Raw genomic sequence first — 15,364 nt, 5'->3', positions numbered from 1 at the left:
TATTACTCCCCCATGGTATGACCCCCTAGTAGCAGCACCAGCCTCTCCCTGCTCTGCTATCCCTCTGCCCTTTCTCCAAATCCTTATTATGAAATCTTTCTCATTAGGTTAAAGCACAACATCAGCTCCGCCGAGCCCCCGGCCAAAGTGTTGAAGTGGCGTCCGAGATCCCCAAGGGCCAAGTCAAGTAACTGTAAGTTTTTATGGGGGTTCTACAAAAGAGCTATCGTGTTTTTTTTTTTGTTAAGGTTATCTGAAAGATGGGTTTAAAATATTTTGACAGGGGCGCAGTTTCAGTGCTTGCCATAGGCGCCATTTTCACTAGATACGCCTCTGCGGGGCGATATGACATTTTTATTGATACCATTCTGGTGTGTATGAATGACTTTTTCGAATGGGCCATTTTGACGCTTTTTTCCGTTTTGCTGTTTGCCGTATAGGGAATATATTTTTATACTATGGATATTCGCACATGGCGACACCCATGATGTGTATTTTTAAAAAAAAAATTGTTTTATTTTTATTTTGGGAAAAGAGGGGGATTAAAATTTTTATGTTTTTTATATATATATTTTTTACACTTTCTTATAGTTCTCATAGGGAACTATAACAAGCAGTCATTAGATTGCTCTTCTCATAGACCTCAATGCACTAGCATTGGAGTCTATGGGAAAATTGCTAGTTTTCTATGGAGCCCTATTACAGGCAAGGGCTCCATCGGAAATACTGTGCAGCAGCCTCCTGTCATTCACAAAGAAACAAACAGCAGGCCACCTGTGCCTATGGCATCCGCTCAGGGCACCATCTTTAAAGACCCGGCCAGCGCTGTACTATTACGGCGCTGGTCGGGAAAGGGTTAATGGCATGTTACTTATCAGTGAGAACATTTAAAATGAACTTACTTGGAAGACAGGTCTACAGCTCCTGGATTTGGTGGTGGGATAATCAAACTGACAGAAGGAACCACCATGTCTAGCCCACCAGGACCAGTCACGTTCCATTTGCTGCGCTGAGAATTATTCTTCAAGATGCATTCATCTCCTTTGTGTATAACTTTCTGTGTGAAAAAAAAGTCATCCAATTCATTGTAGTAAACCATTTCATACATTTTTTAATAAATAAGTGCACACTGATGAATATCAAATGTTGGTTCAACATGGAAATTGTTCATGCTTACATAAGTGTCAATTTATTCCAGATATATGTAGTAGAAAGTCACCAGAGATATCAGTGGCATGTAGCAGAATGTAATCACTATGTTGCAGGATGATCATCGTTCATTGGGCATAGTTTGCTGTTACAAAGGTCTACATGGCACTGATATTTCTGCTGAATTCCTATTGCAGATAACTTTCCAAAGTCCATCAAAACATTGCAAGTGACGTTATCTATTTTCTTGTATGTGAAAATACATTCACACTTATCTAAGCATCAGTCATTGAATGAAACTACATTAACAAATTAGGGAACTGCTTTATCTTTATCTGAAGACTCTCAAGTGGCCCCTGTGTAAATCCAAACACACATTTCTCTGCTTCTATTATTTACGTGCCATCTAATGAAAATTGAACCAAATAATATATGGTACCTGGTCCTGCTTGTAGTCACAAAGAGCCTTGAGAACGATTGGTTTGTCTCTTCTGTAGTCCGGGTTTCTTGGCTTGAGCTGTACTATTTTCTTGGATTTATTAACCAAATTTTGAACCTGTCGTTTGTATTCATTAATTTTGTCTCTTTCTTTCTGTAAAGGAGAGGAAATCAACTTTTAACCACACAAACCCCACTAGCCAGTAAGTAGCATTCAATTAGTTCATTTGATAATCTGCCATAGAGTAAATATATATATATATATATATATATATATATATATATAGTGTGGAGATGTCTGGGCCTGCTTGGTGATGTAGTAGAAATGAAGGTCAGAATCATACCTCCAAATCTTTAATCATTTCCAGGACGCGTGACAACGGCATGCTTTTGTCACATGGGTACTTCTTCCGAATAGTGTCTTGAAGGTTTGTTAAGTAAGTCTGGGTGCCCTCTGCCTCATCAAAAAACTGAAAACAAATGATAATAAGAGCGAGACTGAAAGAAAATATTCCAATTGAACAAATAACACATTAGTAAGATTATGTTTAATGAGAGTTTATTATTTTTATCATGCATAGGAATTTATAGTAGAGTTGTCGAATAGATTTAAAGAGGTTGTCCCATTTGACACATTGATGGCATATCGCTACGATATGTCATCATTGTCCCATAGGAGTGGGTCCCAGAGGTGGGAAGAGTATCTATGTCAAGAACAAGGCCCGGCTGGGTCAACCCCGATGGGTCAACCCCTTTAATAGCTAAATACTTTAGCTTGGGACATGTTATATAATGAAGAATCCATATATCAAAAGGTGTCTAGAAATGAAAATGCTTTAGACAAAAGAACATGGAAAACATTGCAAAATGTTGGCAACAAAGAGAATAATGTTTAGAAAGACGCACCACATCTATCACACAGCTTGTGCCACTGTGATAAATTTGGCGCATCCTCTGCCTGCCTGGTCTAGTTTTATATATGGTAATTTTTCATTTATGTTTTTCAAAGTAAAACAGGGAACTGAAAGGGAAATAGGGGAAAGATTTATACACATATATGTATTATCAATATCTATCCAAAAAAGAGTGAAAGTGTCCCCACAATACACATACATTGGTATTAGAGGCAACCCCAACGATCAGCTGCTCTAAGAGACCGCAGTGTTCCTTGAGCATCGTGGCCTCTTCCTAGGCCATTGACGTCACGTACATCAGTCACAAGACCTAGGCGCAGCTCAGCCCCATTCAATAGATGGGGCTGAACTGCAATACCAAGTACAGCTGCTTTCCTATGTATGCTCATTGGAGTGCTGATTAGCGGGGGTGCCGAGTGTCTGACCCCCAACGATCAGGTATTGATGACCAATCATGAGGATAGGCATAAATGTTAAACACCCATAAAACCCCTTTAAAATTATAGGAACACTTTCAAATGTCTTCAGGTATGGATGACACGACTTGTAGTCTTATTGGTAACAAACAGTCATTGAGTTTTTAGAGAGTAACAGCAATTACAACACATAATAGCTTACTTGAAAGTAGGCAGCATTTTCTTTCAGGTGAACATCAATGCATTTGGTAATTTGAAGAATCCAGCTCCACTGAGTCTGCAGGGTATCCATGTAAGCCTGAGAAAGAATAGCCAATATTAGTAAAGATAGAATGAACACAATATTCATTCAAGGGGTTGTCTGGCTTAGACAAGGCAGTTTTCTGATCCTCTGTTAGGTAATTCTAGGTAACTGTGGAGGTCACTCCACCACATTGCCACACTGCGATAAAGTGTATTTATTGCTCAAGAGGACTCATGCATTGAATTTCAATTAGCACTGTGTACTGCTTCATTTCCCCAGCAGCAACAATGAGTTAAATGCAGTGACCATTGATCATTACCAGTGTCCATCTAAAGCTAGCCATACAATCACAATAACTGCCAGCCTAACACTCATGACATCTATTCCTCCTGACTCCTCAGACATTTGCTTGGTTTCTCAGTGGGGGAGGGAGTAAGCCCCTTCCAGACACCTCTGCTGACAACATATCTCCCAAGAGAATAAAAGATCTGGCATATTAAAATTCAACATGACTAAATAGGGATTTAGACGGGCAGATTATCGGGAACAAACTTTCCTGCAAACGCTCGTTTATCAGGTGATCCTGTCGTTCGTTCAAGCACCTAAATGATCTTTTCTGGGCAGCAGATCATGCTGTCTAAACAGCGATCTGCTGCCCAGACACATTGCAGCTGTATGAAGATGAGCAATCACAATAGCAATCCCTCATTCTCATACTGTGGAGGTGATCGGTGCATGTAAATGCAATGCTTCACCTCCATTGAGCAAGCTTCTTTCCCAACAATTGGCTGGTCTTCAGCACATGTAAATGTGCCCTAAAGGTCCCTTTAGAGGGGACAGTTCAGCAGGCGATTGTCCAAAAGGAAGCGTTCCTTCCTGGCAAATGCCTGATCATCAGTGGAGACACCTGCATGCAGCGATCTCCTCCACAGTATGGGGAGGACTGATTGCTAATGCCATGGCTCATTCCCATAGAGACTCATTGTGATGTCTAAACCTGCTCTGCTGCCGGCAAACAACGATTTAGGTGCCTACGCAAACGATCACAAGCGTTTCGCCCATTCATCGGGTAATTGGCAGCACCTTTACACCACCAGATAATCGTTATTGAACGTTCCTATGAACACTCATTAGCGATTATCTGTCGGATTCTCGGTATGTGTAAAGGGCTCTTTATTCTTCCTTCCTCTGACATCATCTATCAGGGCAGAATCGGCACACCCGCATGCACATAACATAGTCACCAGGTTTAGCTGACTTTGCTCTTACATTTATGGGCACATTAAGTGTGGTCATCTTTTGATGCCTGAAATAATGCCAAAGCAGCCTTTAACTGAACAAACCCATTGGACTCTTATCTTGTCAGAGGCACATGTAACACAATATTGAGATTTGGCTTAAAATGGATTTGTCAAGATCAGTAATGTAGAAGGTTTTCTTTGCGCTCCTAGCGAAAACCAGACATTATGATGCCCTGTGAAGACTGACAAACACTACAACCTTAGCGCACCATACCTACGGTATATTTCTACTTAAAAGCCCCCAAATAGTAATCACAGGGGTGGCTGAAATTTTTCCATTAGGCACTCTGAATATCTTTCTAATGAGTAGTTACCATGGAGCAAAAGATGCAAGTTCAGCGTGTATTGTGTACTGGAGAGCACTTACTGGGATTTCTTGTCAAAACCAATGACCTCATTCCAGAGTTCTGTAGATTAGAGGGATCTTTCACCTTTACCATAACCCTACCTCAATATTGTCTGCTGCTGGATGTTGATTCATGATCAGCTGGTCACTTTCTAGCTTCAGTTTGTTCAGATCTTTTTCCTTTACCTCCAACTGACTCATAAGTTTCTGGAGAATAAGAAAATAAAAGTTGAGGAGCAGGTAGCTGATGACAAGGGGAAGAAAAGTATGATTTTTGGTTATTTTCACTAGTGACTCCAAATGCTGCATTTAAAATCCTAAGGAAGTAATCACTGTAAGCTTTGTCAAGCCTTTAATAATATGCTGTAACTCATAGGGTATAGACAATTATCAGCAATATGATTATGGGACATCTTCATAGCGACTCTCCGCTCATACAAGTATAAATTTTAATAATAGTCTCCACAATATTCCAGGCTGTTCGCTAATCCAGCACAATTATTTCCTTATTAAAGGAAAATTACTGTGTAGAAATATCTATTGTATCTTTAGTCCCCTCTACAACATAAATGGTCTTCATCTGTTCCTATGAGATCCATGGCTGGTATGATGGATCTGTTTTAAGGTAGGTCCTAATGAATCTTGACTTATAAAAAATCAGTTTATAATGGGATCTGTTAGGTTCTCATGGAGATTCTGGTGTTCTTACCCTCTAGAACAGTGATAATCTTGCCGCCAAAAGCACAGAAACCCAACAGAATGGTCAAAGCACTTACAGAGAATGACTCCTGCTTCCTTGGAATGTCAGTGTTCTTGTCACTCCAATCATAGACGAGTTCTTCTTCCTCTCGATCATTGATCCACATGATTTCCTTAGATGTGGCCTGAATGATGTTCTGCAGCTGACGCAGCTGATCCATTCTTTCAAACGAGAGTTTCTAAGTTTGTGAAACAGATGAATATTAGAATGAGAATAAATAAATGTATGGCCTTGATGAACATACGGCTTTGTAAACTGAGTTCTCCTCTCAGTCAGTCTCTGCATTCCACTCTGGTTACACAGCTATAATGATGGGGCACCACATGAGCACAACCTACAACTTACGTGGAGATCCCCTCTAACGAGTGCAAAATAGTGGAACAAGTGTTCAGAATTGCTCCTTACCAGCAACGCATCATATTCTTCTTCTAGTTGATAAATTGCTCCCTTTTCACGCTAGAGAAATAAAAGAAGACCTTACATTAACGCCAACACTAAATTCAAATATAAATATTCTAATCATAACAAAATCATTAGATGTGTTAGTACATTAAACGGTTCTGTCCTATAGACCTTTGTCAGCAGCTGGAAGTACAAACTAATGGCAGATTTTATTATCTGTATTCATGATGCTGATTAATTACCAGATCTACTTTGATTTTGTCCAGCTCCCACCGATAGTCAGCAATGGCGTTGTGGAATTTTCTGTGGCTACCAATCTGCTGTTCTACAGAAGCGGCATCGAATCCCCAATCAACAATTTCCATTTGACGCTAAATTTATAAGAAAGAAAATAAAGAGTTAAGAGAATTAACAAAAAGTATAGGTTGCCTCAAGCTTTAAAAAAAAAAAAAAATTGTATAGCCTGTGAGCTAGTCAATAAAATGTATCTGTATAGCGCCACCTGCTGTTTGTGGTTTTCCTTCGTTTTTTTGTCAATCTCACTGAGCTGGTCGAACGTGCTCAGTTTAAATCTTCAACTGCCACCAGCCATATGTTCTGTTAGAAGCTGTGGCAATTAAAGATAGCTGCAGCAGAGAGGACATGCTCCCTGAGCTGCCAGGCTGAAGAGAATTTAGCAGAGCAGAATTTCCCAGTGGGGAGTCACCTGAGCCCTCCTCATGGCCGCCCCGCCAGCTGTGTACATAGCGATCTGATGCTCCCAGTATTAATTAATGCTAGGAGCATCAGGCACGTATGAACCTGACCAATACCGCCAGTGCACTCCTAAATTTAAATGCATCACCGTCCTCAGGTCAGTGATACAGTTGATTACTGTGGTGAGGGCAGCAGTATTTTGTGCTACGCTGTGGTATTTGGTTCTGGTGAAGCAGTATTTTGTGCTGCACTATGGTATTGCAGGCCCCGCCTACTTATAGTGTCCCTGCTTACTTGTGTTGCCCCGTCTTCTCTCAATGGGGTCACTTTTAGCATTTTTCCAGGGCCACTTTAAGTTCCCAGTCTGCTCCTGGCTGTGCTAGTTCCAGGGGGTGGACTGGGAACTTAAAGTGGCCCTGGAAAAAATACTAAAAGTGGCCCCATTTTGATGGAAGGCAGGGCCAGCAATACCATATTGTGCCACATTATACCATCCCAACAGAGCCAAATACCACAGTCCATTACAAAATACTGCCAGCAGCACAAAATACATCCCCAAAAACTTCCACTGACCTACTGTGAGGAGGGCCCAGACGGCCCCCTGGGCATCGGCCCACCAGGAAATTTCCCTATAAGGTCTATGGCCAATCCGCCCCTGGCTAGTTCTTACACGATGCAGCTCTTTCTATCAGCAGATCGGTGACGGTGATGGGAGTCAGACCCCCCACCACCTGATAGGTCATCAGTATTTAAAGGGTTTCTATCACTTCGTTTCACCTATTTAGCTTTCAGACACTAGCGATCCGCTAGTGTCTGCTTTATCTAACCATCCTAATATAAGAGCTTATTGTCCTGCCGTTTAGCTAAAAAAATAACTTATATAGATATGCAAATGAGCCTCTAGGTGCTATGGGGGCGTGATTAGCACCTAGAGGCTCCGTCTACCTTAACAAACTGCCGCCGCCCAGCGCGTCCCTCCAGCCCGCCCATCTCCTCCGGAATGCGATGCTCCTCGTATTCGGCGCATGCGCAGTGAATGTCTGATCGCTTCCCTGCTCAGACATCTCCACTGCGCCTGCGCCGATGACGTCATAGTGCTCCGAGGAACAGGCGCAGTGGAGATGTCTGAGCAGGGAAGCGATCAGACATTCACTGCGCATGCGCCGAATACGAGGAGCATCGCATTCCGGAGGAGATGGGCGGGCTGGAGGGACGCGCTGGGCGGCGGCAGTTTGTTAAGGTAGACGGAGCCTCTAGGTGCTAATCACGCCCCCATAGCACCTAGAGGCTCATTTGCATATCTATATAAGTTATTTTTTTAGCTAAACGGCAGGACAATAAGCTCTTATATTAGGATGGTTAGATAAAGCAGACACTAGCGGATCGCTAGTGTCTGAAAGCTAAATAGGTGAAACGAAGTGATAGAAACCCTTTAAGTCATAGAAAAGCTCTGTAAATGTTGCAAAATAAGAAAGAATATAATGATTCATGTACTGTATGCAAAATCCAGAACCTAAAGCTTTGCACATCTAGTCCTCATTCTGTAAAACTGTTTGGGTGGAGAGATACCAGACTAATGTATAATTTAGAGTTGCACATGTTGAGATGAAGTAACATGCTATGAGCTGGAACACCTACACCCAAGGCATTATGGCAGATATCCAAGAAGAGCAGCCATTTTACACACACAGCCACATAGGACTTCTTTTTTTATTTTTTATCATGCCGAGACAAAATACAGTAGCTGGTCTTCTGAATCACCTGTCCTGGCATATTGCCTAGAAACATCACGGTTAATAGGTATGGTCACTCAAGCAAGATTACCACATTGTTCTAGGGCAATTAAGATACATTAAGTTTAGTGAAACATTTTTTGTAGAATAAATGCTATAAGAGGTTTGTAAGTAAACTTGGTTGAGAACGATTCTCGGCACAATGTTGGCATCTTATGTACAAAGTCACTACTTACTCTTTGCTGCCGAATTTGATTTAAGGTCTCTGTAGTGATCCTCTTTGTGTAATCATCCCATCCAGAGCCACTCTGGGAAGAAAATCCACCACCTTTAGATCCTTTGCGCATACGTGGACCATGAATGGCTTTGTCAAGGGCACGCATCTGGTCATAAAGCTGAAGCAATCTACAAAATACAAGATAATATTTTTAGACAAACCAAAGCACAGCAGCAACAAATTCCATTTCATTCTGTTATGTGTTCAGTTTTCCCCGTTATCAGACAAAACATCATGTCTACTAGCTTTTGCATGACCATACTTCCTATGGTAGGAGTCACATGGCTGTCCCATCATTCTCATCTCCTTGATCAGGCCTTCAACCATCTCCATCTCTTCCTGGGCTCCCCCAAGACATTCTTCCAGTTCTCTATTGCGAACGAGCTGGCTTCCATCACCATATTTTAGCTCCTGGAAAATAAAATGCCTATATTATTGGTTATGCTATGGCTAAAGTGATATATGTTGCAGGGAAAATGTGTTTCATGCCAATCACTTAAAAAAAAAAAAACAACAGAAAATATAAAATGTGGGATAAATAATTATTATCTGCCTATTATTATTGCATTTGAACTGTTTTGAGTTAAAAAAAAACAACATTATCCCAACAGGAAAGCGATCTTATAGTTAATAAAAGTTTAGACTGATGTGAGAATACATAAAAGAGCAATGAAACACTCCCATCAGACTGGGAAAAGGAAAGTGGACAGTACATTGCTTCTGTACCTCTATGCTAAATATCTCACACCACTTCTCTATACACCTATGTGCAAATTCCTTCACCAAGAATTATAGTTAGACTCTCCTTCACGTGGGGCCAAAATTCAGTTTAGTGCTTTAGCCCTGTATTGAAAACCCTGGTCAAAGAAGAGTGGTGCATGAACCACATGCTCCAGCAGCTTTATCTTCACTAGCTATTCTCCCCACCTTCTCTTTTTCTTTTTAGGCTACTTTCACACTCGAGTTTTGTGCGGATTCATCATGGACGGATCCGTTCAGATAATACAACCGTCTGCATCCGTTCAGAACGGATCCATTTGTATTATCTTTAACATAGCCAAGATGGATCCGTCTTGAACACCATTGAAAGTCAATGGAGGATGGATCCGTTTTCTATTGTGTCAGTGAAAACGGATCCGTCCCCAGTGACTTACATTGTGTGCCAGGACGGATCCGTTTGGCTCAGTTTCCTCAGACGGACACCAAAATGCTGCAAGCAGCGTTTTGGTGTCCGTCTCAAGAGCAGAATGGAGACTGAACTGATGCATTCTGAGCGGATCCTTTTCCATTCAGAATGCATTAGAATGCAAACTGATCCGTTTTGGACCGCTTGTGAGAGCCCTGAACAGATCTCACAAACGGAAAGCCAAAACGCGAGTGTGAAAGTAGACTTACCAACCTTACCCTTCTAACGCTGGCCATACACATTAGATAAAATTTGGTGGGACCCACTGTTTTAACTTGCCACCAGCATATCATCTAATGTGTATAGTAGCCTCCTGGTTCTCCACTGGCAGATAAGGATGGGACCAGATGGATGCCGGATCCTTATGTTTACAAGGAAATAAGTTGCTATCAGAGGTGTCTGGCACCAGGTTTCTCCCCTCTTCCCATTCAGGAAACCTTTAATTTGTATGGAGGGATCAGGAAATATCTAAGTTTGCCAAACAAGCATTGAGCCAACAGTTATCTAACGTGCATGTTCAGCCAAAAGCTGCATTTCCATGGGCCGGTTCAAGGGCAATCATAATGACAAACCAAACGTTCCCGATAATTGCCTGATTGTGAGTGGAGATGACAACGGTGTCTTCTCTGAGTGGGGACGAGCAATCGCTACTGTAATTGCTTCACCCCATACTGATTCATTGTTTCTGAATAGGAGATCCCTGTTCACACAGCACAATATGATGCTTTTACGTGCCACATTGAAGATGCTTTCACCCGATGAATGAGCCCTTCCTCGTTCACACAGGCCAGTTGTCGGGATCAAGTTTTCATAGGAACATTCATTCCTGACAATAAGCCTATACCTATAGGTAAGACCTGTTCCACTAGTATGATGATATATCATATACAGACAATTTCAGAAACCTGAATTTAGTTTATTACACTTGGTTTGAAACATAATCTATCAATCACTTTTACAAAATTGTAGCTATCTTCTTAAATCACAGGAGAATGTAAAAGGCATTGTGTTTGTTGGTGAGAGAGGATTGTTATATTGTTAGAGTCATAATTGATTACTTTATCTTTGCTTCTGTTTATATTGTTGAAGGCACATTTAAAGGCCCCTTCACAGTGGCCAATGATCAGGGAAGATATCGGGAAGGAGCATACCTAGGTTTCTGATAATTGTCCTGTGTGAAAAGGTACTGACAGTCACCCCATGAATGAGGCTACTTTCACACTAGCGTTAATATTTTCCGGTATTGAGATCCGTCATAGGGTTTCAATACCGGAAAAAAAACGCTTCCGCCTTGTCCCCATTCATTGTCAATGGGAACAAAACATAACTAAACAGAACGGAATGTTCCAAAATGCATTCCGTACTGGGATGCGGAGCAAGACGGATCCGTCATGACCCACAATGCACGTCAATGGGGTAGAATCTGTTTTCTCTGACACAATAGAAAACGGATCTGTCCCCTATTGACTTTCAGTGGAGTTCATGACGGTTCAGTCTTGGCTACATTAAAGATAGTAAGAACGGATGCAGATGGTTGTATTATCAGTAACGGAAGCTTGTTTGCTGAACCCTGCCGAATCCAGCAAAAACACTAGTGTGAAAGTAGCCTAAGAAAAAACACACCTAAGATCTTGGCAGCAGATCGTTCTGTGTAAAGAGAAATCTTACGTCCACAGAGAATTTGTATAGGATCGCTCTTTCCCATACAGAATGTAAATGCAGCTCTCACCCCCACTGATGATCAGGCAATTATTAGGAATGAATGGTTCATTACCTACAATTGCCTGCTCCATATAAAGGGACCTTAAATTACCATACATGGTGATTATATGGGGGTTTGTTAGTAATCTTGTCATTACGTAATACTGTGTTTTGGCAAAAGTGTATCTATCACCAGAATATATTGTCCCACGTCAAGGGGTTGCCCAGAGACATAAAAATCTGGTTTCTTGTTTTTCAAATATAGATGAATAAAACTTACTAATATAGTTAATTGTGAATACCGCTATATCGGCCCAATGCTTCAAGCACAAACTCTTTGTTCCTGATCATTGCCTATACATGGACTATGTAAAGGGATCTTTACCTAATGGACAGAACCAGGCGGGCAGCCCCTTTCAAGCATGACATGCACGCAGAGAGGAACCTCCCTGCCTTTTCTAAACAAATGCAAAAGTCAAGCTTCTGGAACCGCGAGAGGTGGCATGAAATTGGGCCCATGTAGCTGTATTTACAATTTAATTATACTAAGGTTTTCTTAATTTATATTTGCAGATAAAATAATTTTTTTATGTCCCTGGGCAACCCTTTTAAGAACAAAATAGAGTGACAGGTCCGCTGTCATGAGAAATAATGTTATGTAGCTGACTGACAGCGATGGGCTAATGTCAGCAGTACATAACAGTATGCTTTATAACTCCCTGCCTGCCGCCGTTCTCTTAAAGTAAAGACTTTTATATGCTAATGAGCAATTATAAAATATGCTAATGAGCCTCGAGGTGCTATTAAGACGTTGCTTCAGCACCTAGAGGCTTGGTCTGCGCACCCTTTGGCATGCCCAGGTCCAGTTGATTGGCTTTCGAGTTCTCCTAATCATCACGTAAATCCCGCGCCTGCGCCGTCCCGTTTAGTATTCTGCGCAGGTGCAGTGAGTTATAAAGCATACGGTTATGTACTGCTGACATTAGCACATCGCTATTGTCAGTCAGCTACATAACGTTATTTCTCATGACAGAAACCCTTTAAGTATTTGGAAGAATACGGAGAACTCACAGTTATGAGTCTGATGTATTCATGATCCTGGTGCTCACCCTTCTCCCACCCCCCAATAATTGATAGCCATTGTGTTTACAGCTAGGTACATGACAGTCACAGGTTTCAGAAGCCAGGCCCATGGTAATTAGCTGCTTCACCATGAGACAACCCAACTCCAAAATATTGGTACAATAAATGCACCTATGAACAAAAGACTATTAATATATGGATTATTTCATCCAAGACATGCAGTAAATCAGACAAGGTACAGCATACATGTCATTTATATGCTAAATATAGCGTATGAGGCAATACCATGTTATATTTTAGAAGTTTAAATTATGTACTTAGCTATGCATAGCCCAAAGTCCAATATTGTGCAAATTAGCAATATTACACAACTAAATGACAAAGTAAATAAATGACCGATTTCATGACACAAACATGCAACAGAAATGATGCTTTAGTCTTTACTTATTATTCATATTTATATGTTGTCACATAATTATGTAATGAACAGAAATATGAACAGAATATAGAATGAACAGATTATAGATATCTACTGTATATAGTCACTCCTTATATAGTACTTCAAAGACATGAAGCTGATTTTAGAGGCTAAATTATTCTGCTCAGCCTCTGTGATAAGCAGGCACACCACCGCTAACAAGTGGCATATTTAACATTGATTTTAAAATCGACATTTATGAGCACTACAGACATTTTGGCTTTTCATTTAACATACAAGTTGTCCATTTCATATATGTATTATCACCCTTGTGTACTTGTAATGAGACTCAATACATACTGGGGCTGCAATCAGTTCAGCACGGATTAAGCTATCGGATATATGCTGTAGGATGTCTTGCACGGTGTTTGGACGGCGAGACATTGTCCCTGTTTGTCTGAAAAAAATAAAACATAAAATTTTATTAATAATTGATCCTTTATTAGCATTGACTACTGACATAATATAGTGGGTCTAGAGGTAACAGTCAGACGCAGGCAGTGGAGCCACATAACAAGACACATATGGATGGCAGCCTGGGGTTCCAGTTATAGATTTTTAAAACCAAATGCATGAAACAGACAAGGTAATTCAACATGAAGATATATGACTTGAGTAATGATGCAGGTACTCCGGTAAGTCAGGATTCACTCAAAAATGACTGGGACCTATGATCGTCTTTCGAAATTAGGCTTCATTCACACGAGCAATTGTTCCAGCAACCAAAGCCCAGTGGAGCTCCCTGGATCTGGCATAGCCAGACATTACTGCAATACCCGCTGGCCCCATTAACTGTAATGGGATGTGGATGAGATCCGGCTAATACCCCAGCAAATATGTGTGGATTCGACCGGGCAAAAAACATTGTGTACAGTGTTTTTTTTTTCTGGCCGAATCCCGCAGTATTTTCCGGGGAGCGGATGGATCTCTGCCAGACCCTATTATAGTCAATGGGGTGGCGGGCATTCTGGTAACGTCCAGCTATGCTGGATCCAGAGAGCTCCAACAGGCTGTACTCTGCCGGAACAACCTGCCCAAACTATTACATTAGTGTAAAACAAGCCTTAAATCAACCCCTATGAACAGCTCTCAGTACACAGGGGAGGAGTTATTAGTGATTGATAGCATTCTCTGTGTAAGTGTGTATACAGAGATAGCTGCCAGACACTGATAACACCTCCCCCTATACTGAGACCCGTTCACGGGGATAGATTTGCACTGCATTTCATGGTGATGGGTTCTCTTTAAATACTCTGTATGACTGTGATTTTCTGCTATGGATATATCATATAAAATAAATTGCTGCCATAGCAGTTCATTGATCTAGTGGTCTTCCCTGTCGTTGTCTTGTAGAGCAGAAAGCAGTGTACAGTCTGTCTATGGCAGGGCTCAGCAGCCTCCGTCACTCCAGCCAGGGCCGGCGCTTCCATAGAGGCAAGGGGGGCAATTGCCCCCGGGCCCCCAAGTCCTTAGGGGCCCCCTCGCGCCGGCCCGCAACTAACTTTAGACAGGCAGGACAGTCAGTAGGAGATGAGCGCTTCCATTGTGAAAGCGCTCATCTCCAGTCATCTGTATCGCAGTCCTCAGGACAGCGATACAGATGGCTGTGCGGCAGGGGAGGGAGAGGTGTGTCCCTTTCCCTTCCTCTGATAGGCTGCAGGCACTAGACCGGCAGCCTATCAGAGGCCGGCGCAGGTGGTGCGATGACGTCATCGCGCCGCCTGACCCCTGAGCCGTACACAGCGCGGGACACAGGCCAGAAGAGGCCTGCATCGCATCGCTGCCAAGGAGGTAAGTATAAGTGTTTTTTTTCTTTTTTTTTCTTTCTGTACAATACTGGGGGGGCGGCTGGCTATGGCTATGGCTAGTGGCACATGATGGGGGGCCGCCTATGACTACTGGCAAATGATAGGGAGGGGCCCTATGGCTACAGGCAAATGATAGGGGGGGGCCCTATGGCTACTGGCACATGATAGGGGGGGCCGCCTATGGCTAGTGGCACATGATGGGGGGGCCCTATGGCTACTGGCACATGATAGGGGGGGCTGCCTATGGCTAGTGGCACATGATGGGGGGGGGCTATGGCTAGTGGCACATGATAGGGGGGCCCTATGGCTAGTGGCACATGATAGGGGGGGGCCCTATGGCTACTGGCACATGATAGGGGGGGGCCTATGGCTAGTGGCACATGATAGGGGGGGCCCTATGGCTACTGGCACATGATAGGGGGGGCCTATGGC

The 15,364-nt window shown here is 42.3% G+C and overlaps 1 protein-coding gene across 3 annotated transcripts in view; it reads right to left on the bottom strand.

The window, feature by feature from the left end:
• The window catches only part of LOC121001158 (desmoplakin), a 61,632-nt gene that overhangs the window by 20,793 nt on the left and 25,475 nt on the right, over window positions 1-15,364 (bottom strand). For all 3 annotated transcript variants that reach the window (XM_040432103.1, XM_040432104.1, XM_040432105.1), the window contains exons 2-12: window positions 13,425-13,521; window positions 8,939-9,087; window positions 8,636-8,804; window positions 6,213-6,341; window positions 5,974-6,024; window positions 5,585-5,746; window positions 4,911-5,015; window positions 3,120-3,215; window positions 1,932-2,057; window positions 1,589-1,741; window positions 903-1,057 (exon numbers count right to left, since the gene is read on the bottom strand). In XM_040432103.1, coding sequence (XP_040288037.1) covers window positions 903-1,057; window positions 1,589-1,741; window positions 1,932-2,057; window positions 3,120-3,215; window positions 4,911-5,015; window positions 5,585-5,746; window positions 5,974-6,024; window positions 6,213-6,341; window positions 8,636-8,804; window positions 8,939-9,087; window positions 13,425-13,521 — 1,392 coding nt within the window. The remainder of the gene's footprint in view (window positions 1-902; window positions 1,058-1,588; window positions 1,742-1,931; window positions 2,058-3,119; window positions 3,216-4,910; window positions 5,016-5,584; window positions 5,747-5,973; window positions 6,025-6,212; window positions 6,342-8,635; window positions 8,805-8,938; window positions 9,088-13,424; window positions 13,522-15,364) is intronic.

The sequence above is a fragment of the Bufo bufo genome, chromosome 5 (genome assembly GCF_905171765.1).
Source record: "Bufo bufo chromosome 5, aBufBuf1.1, whole genome shotgun sequence".
NCBI lineage: Eukaryota > Metazoa > Chordata > Amphibia > Anura > Bufonidae > Bufo > Bufo bufo.
Note: the sequence above shows the minus strand (reverse complement) of the source record. Positions and strands in the feature narration are given on the sequence as shown.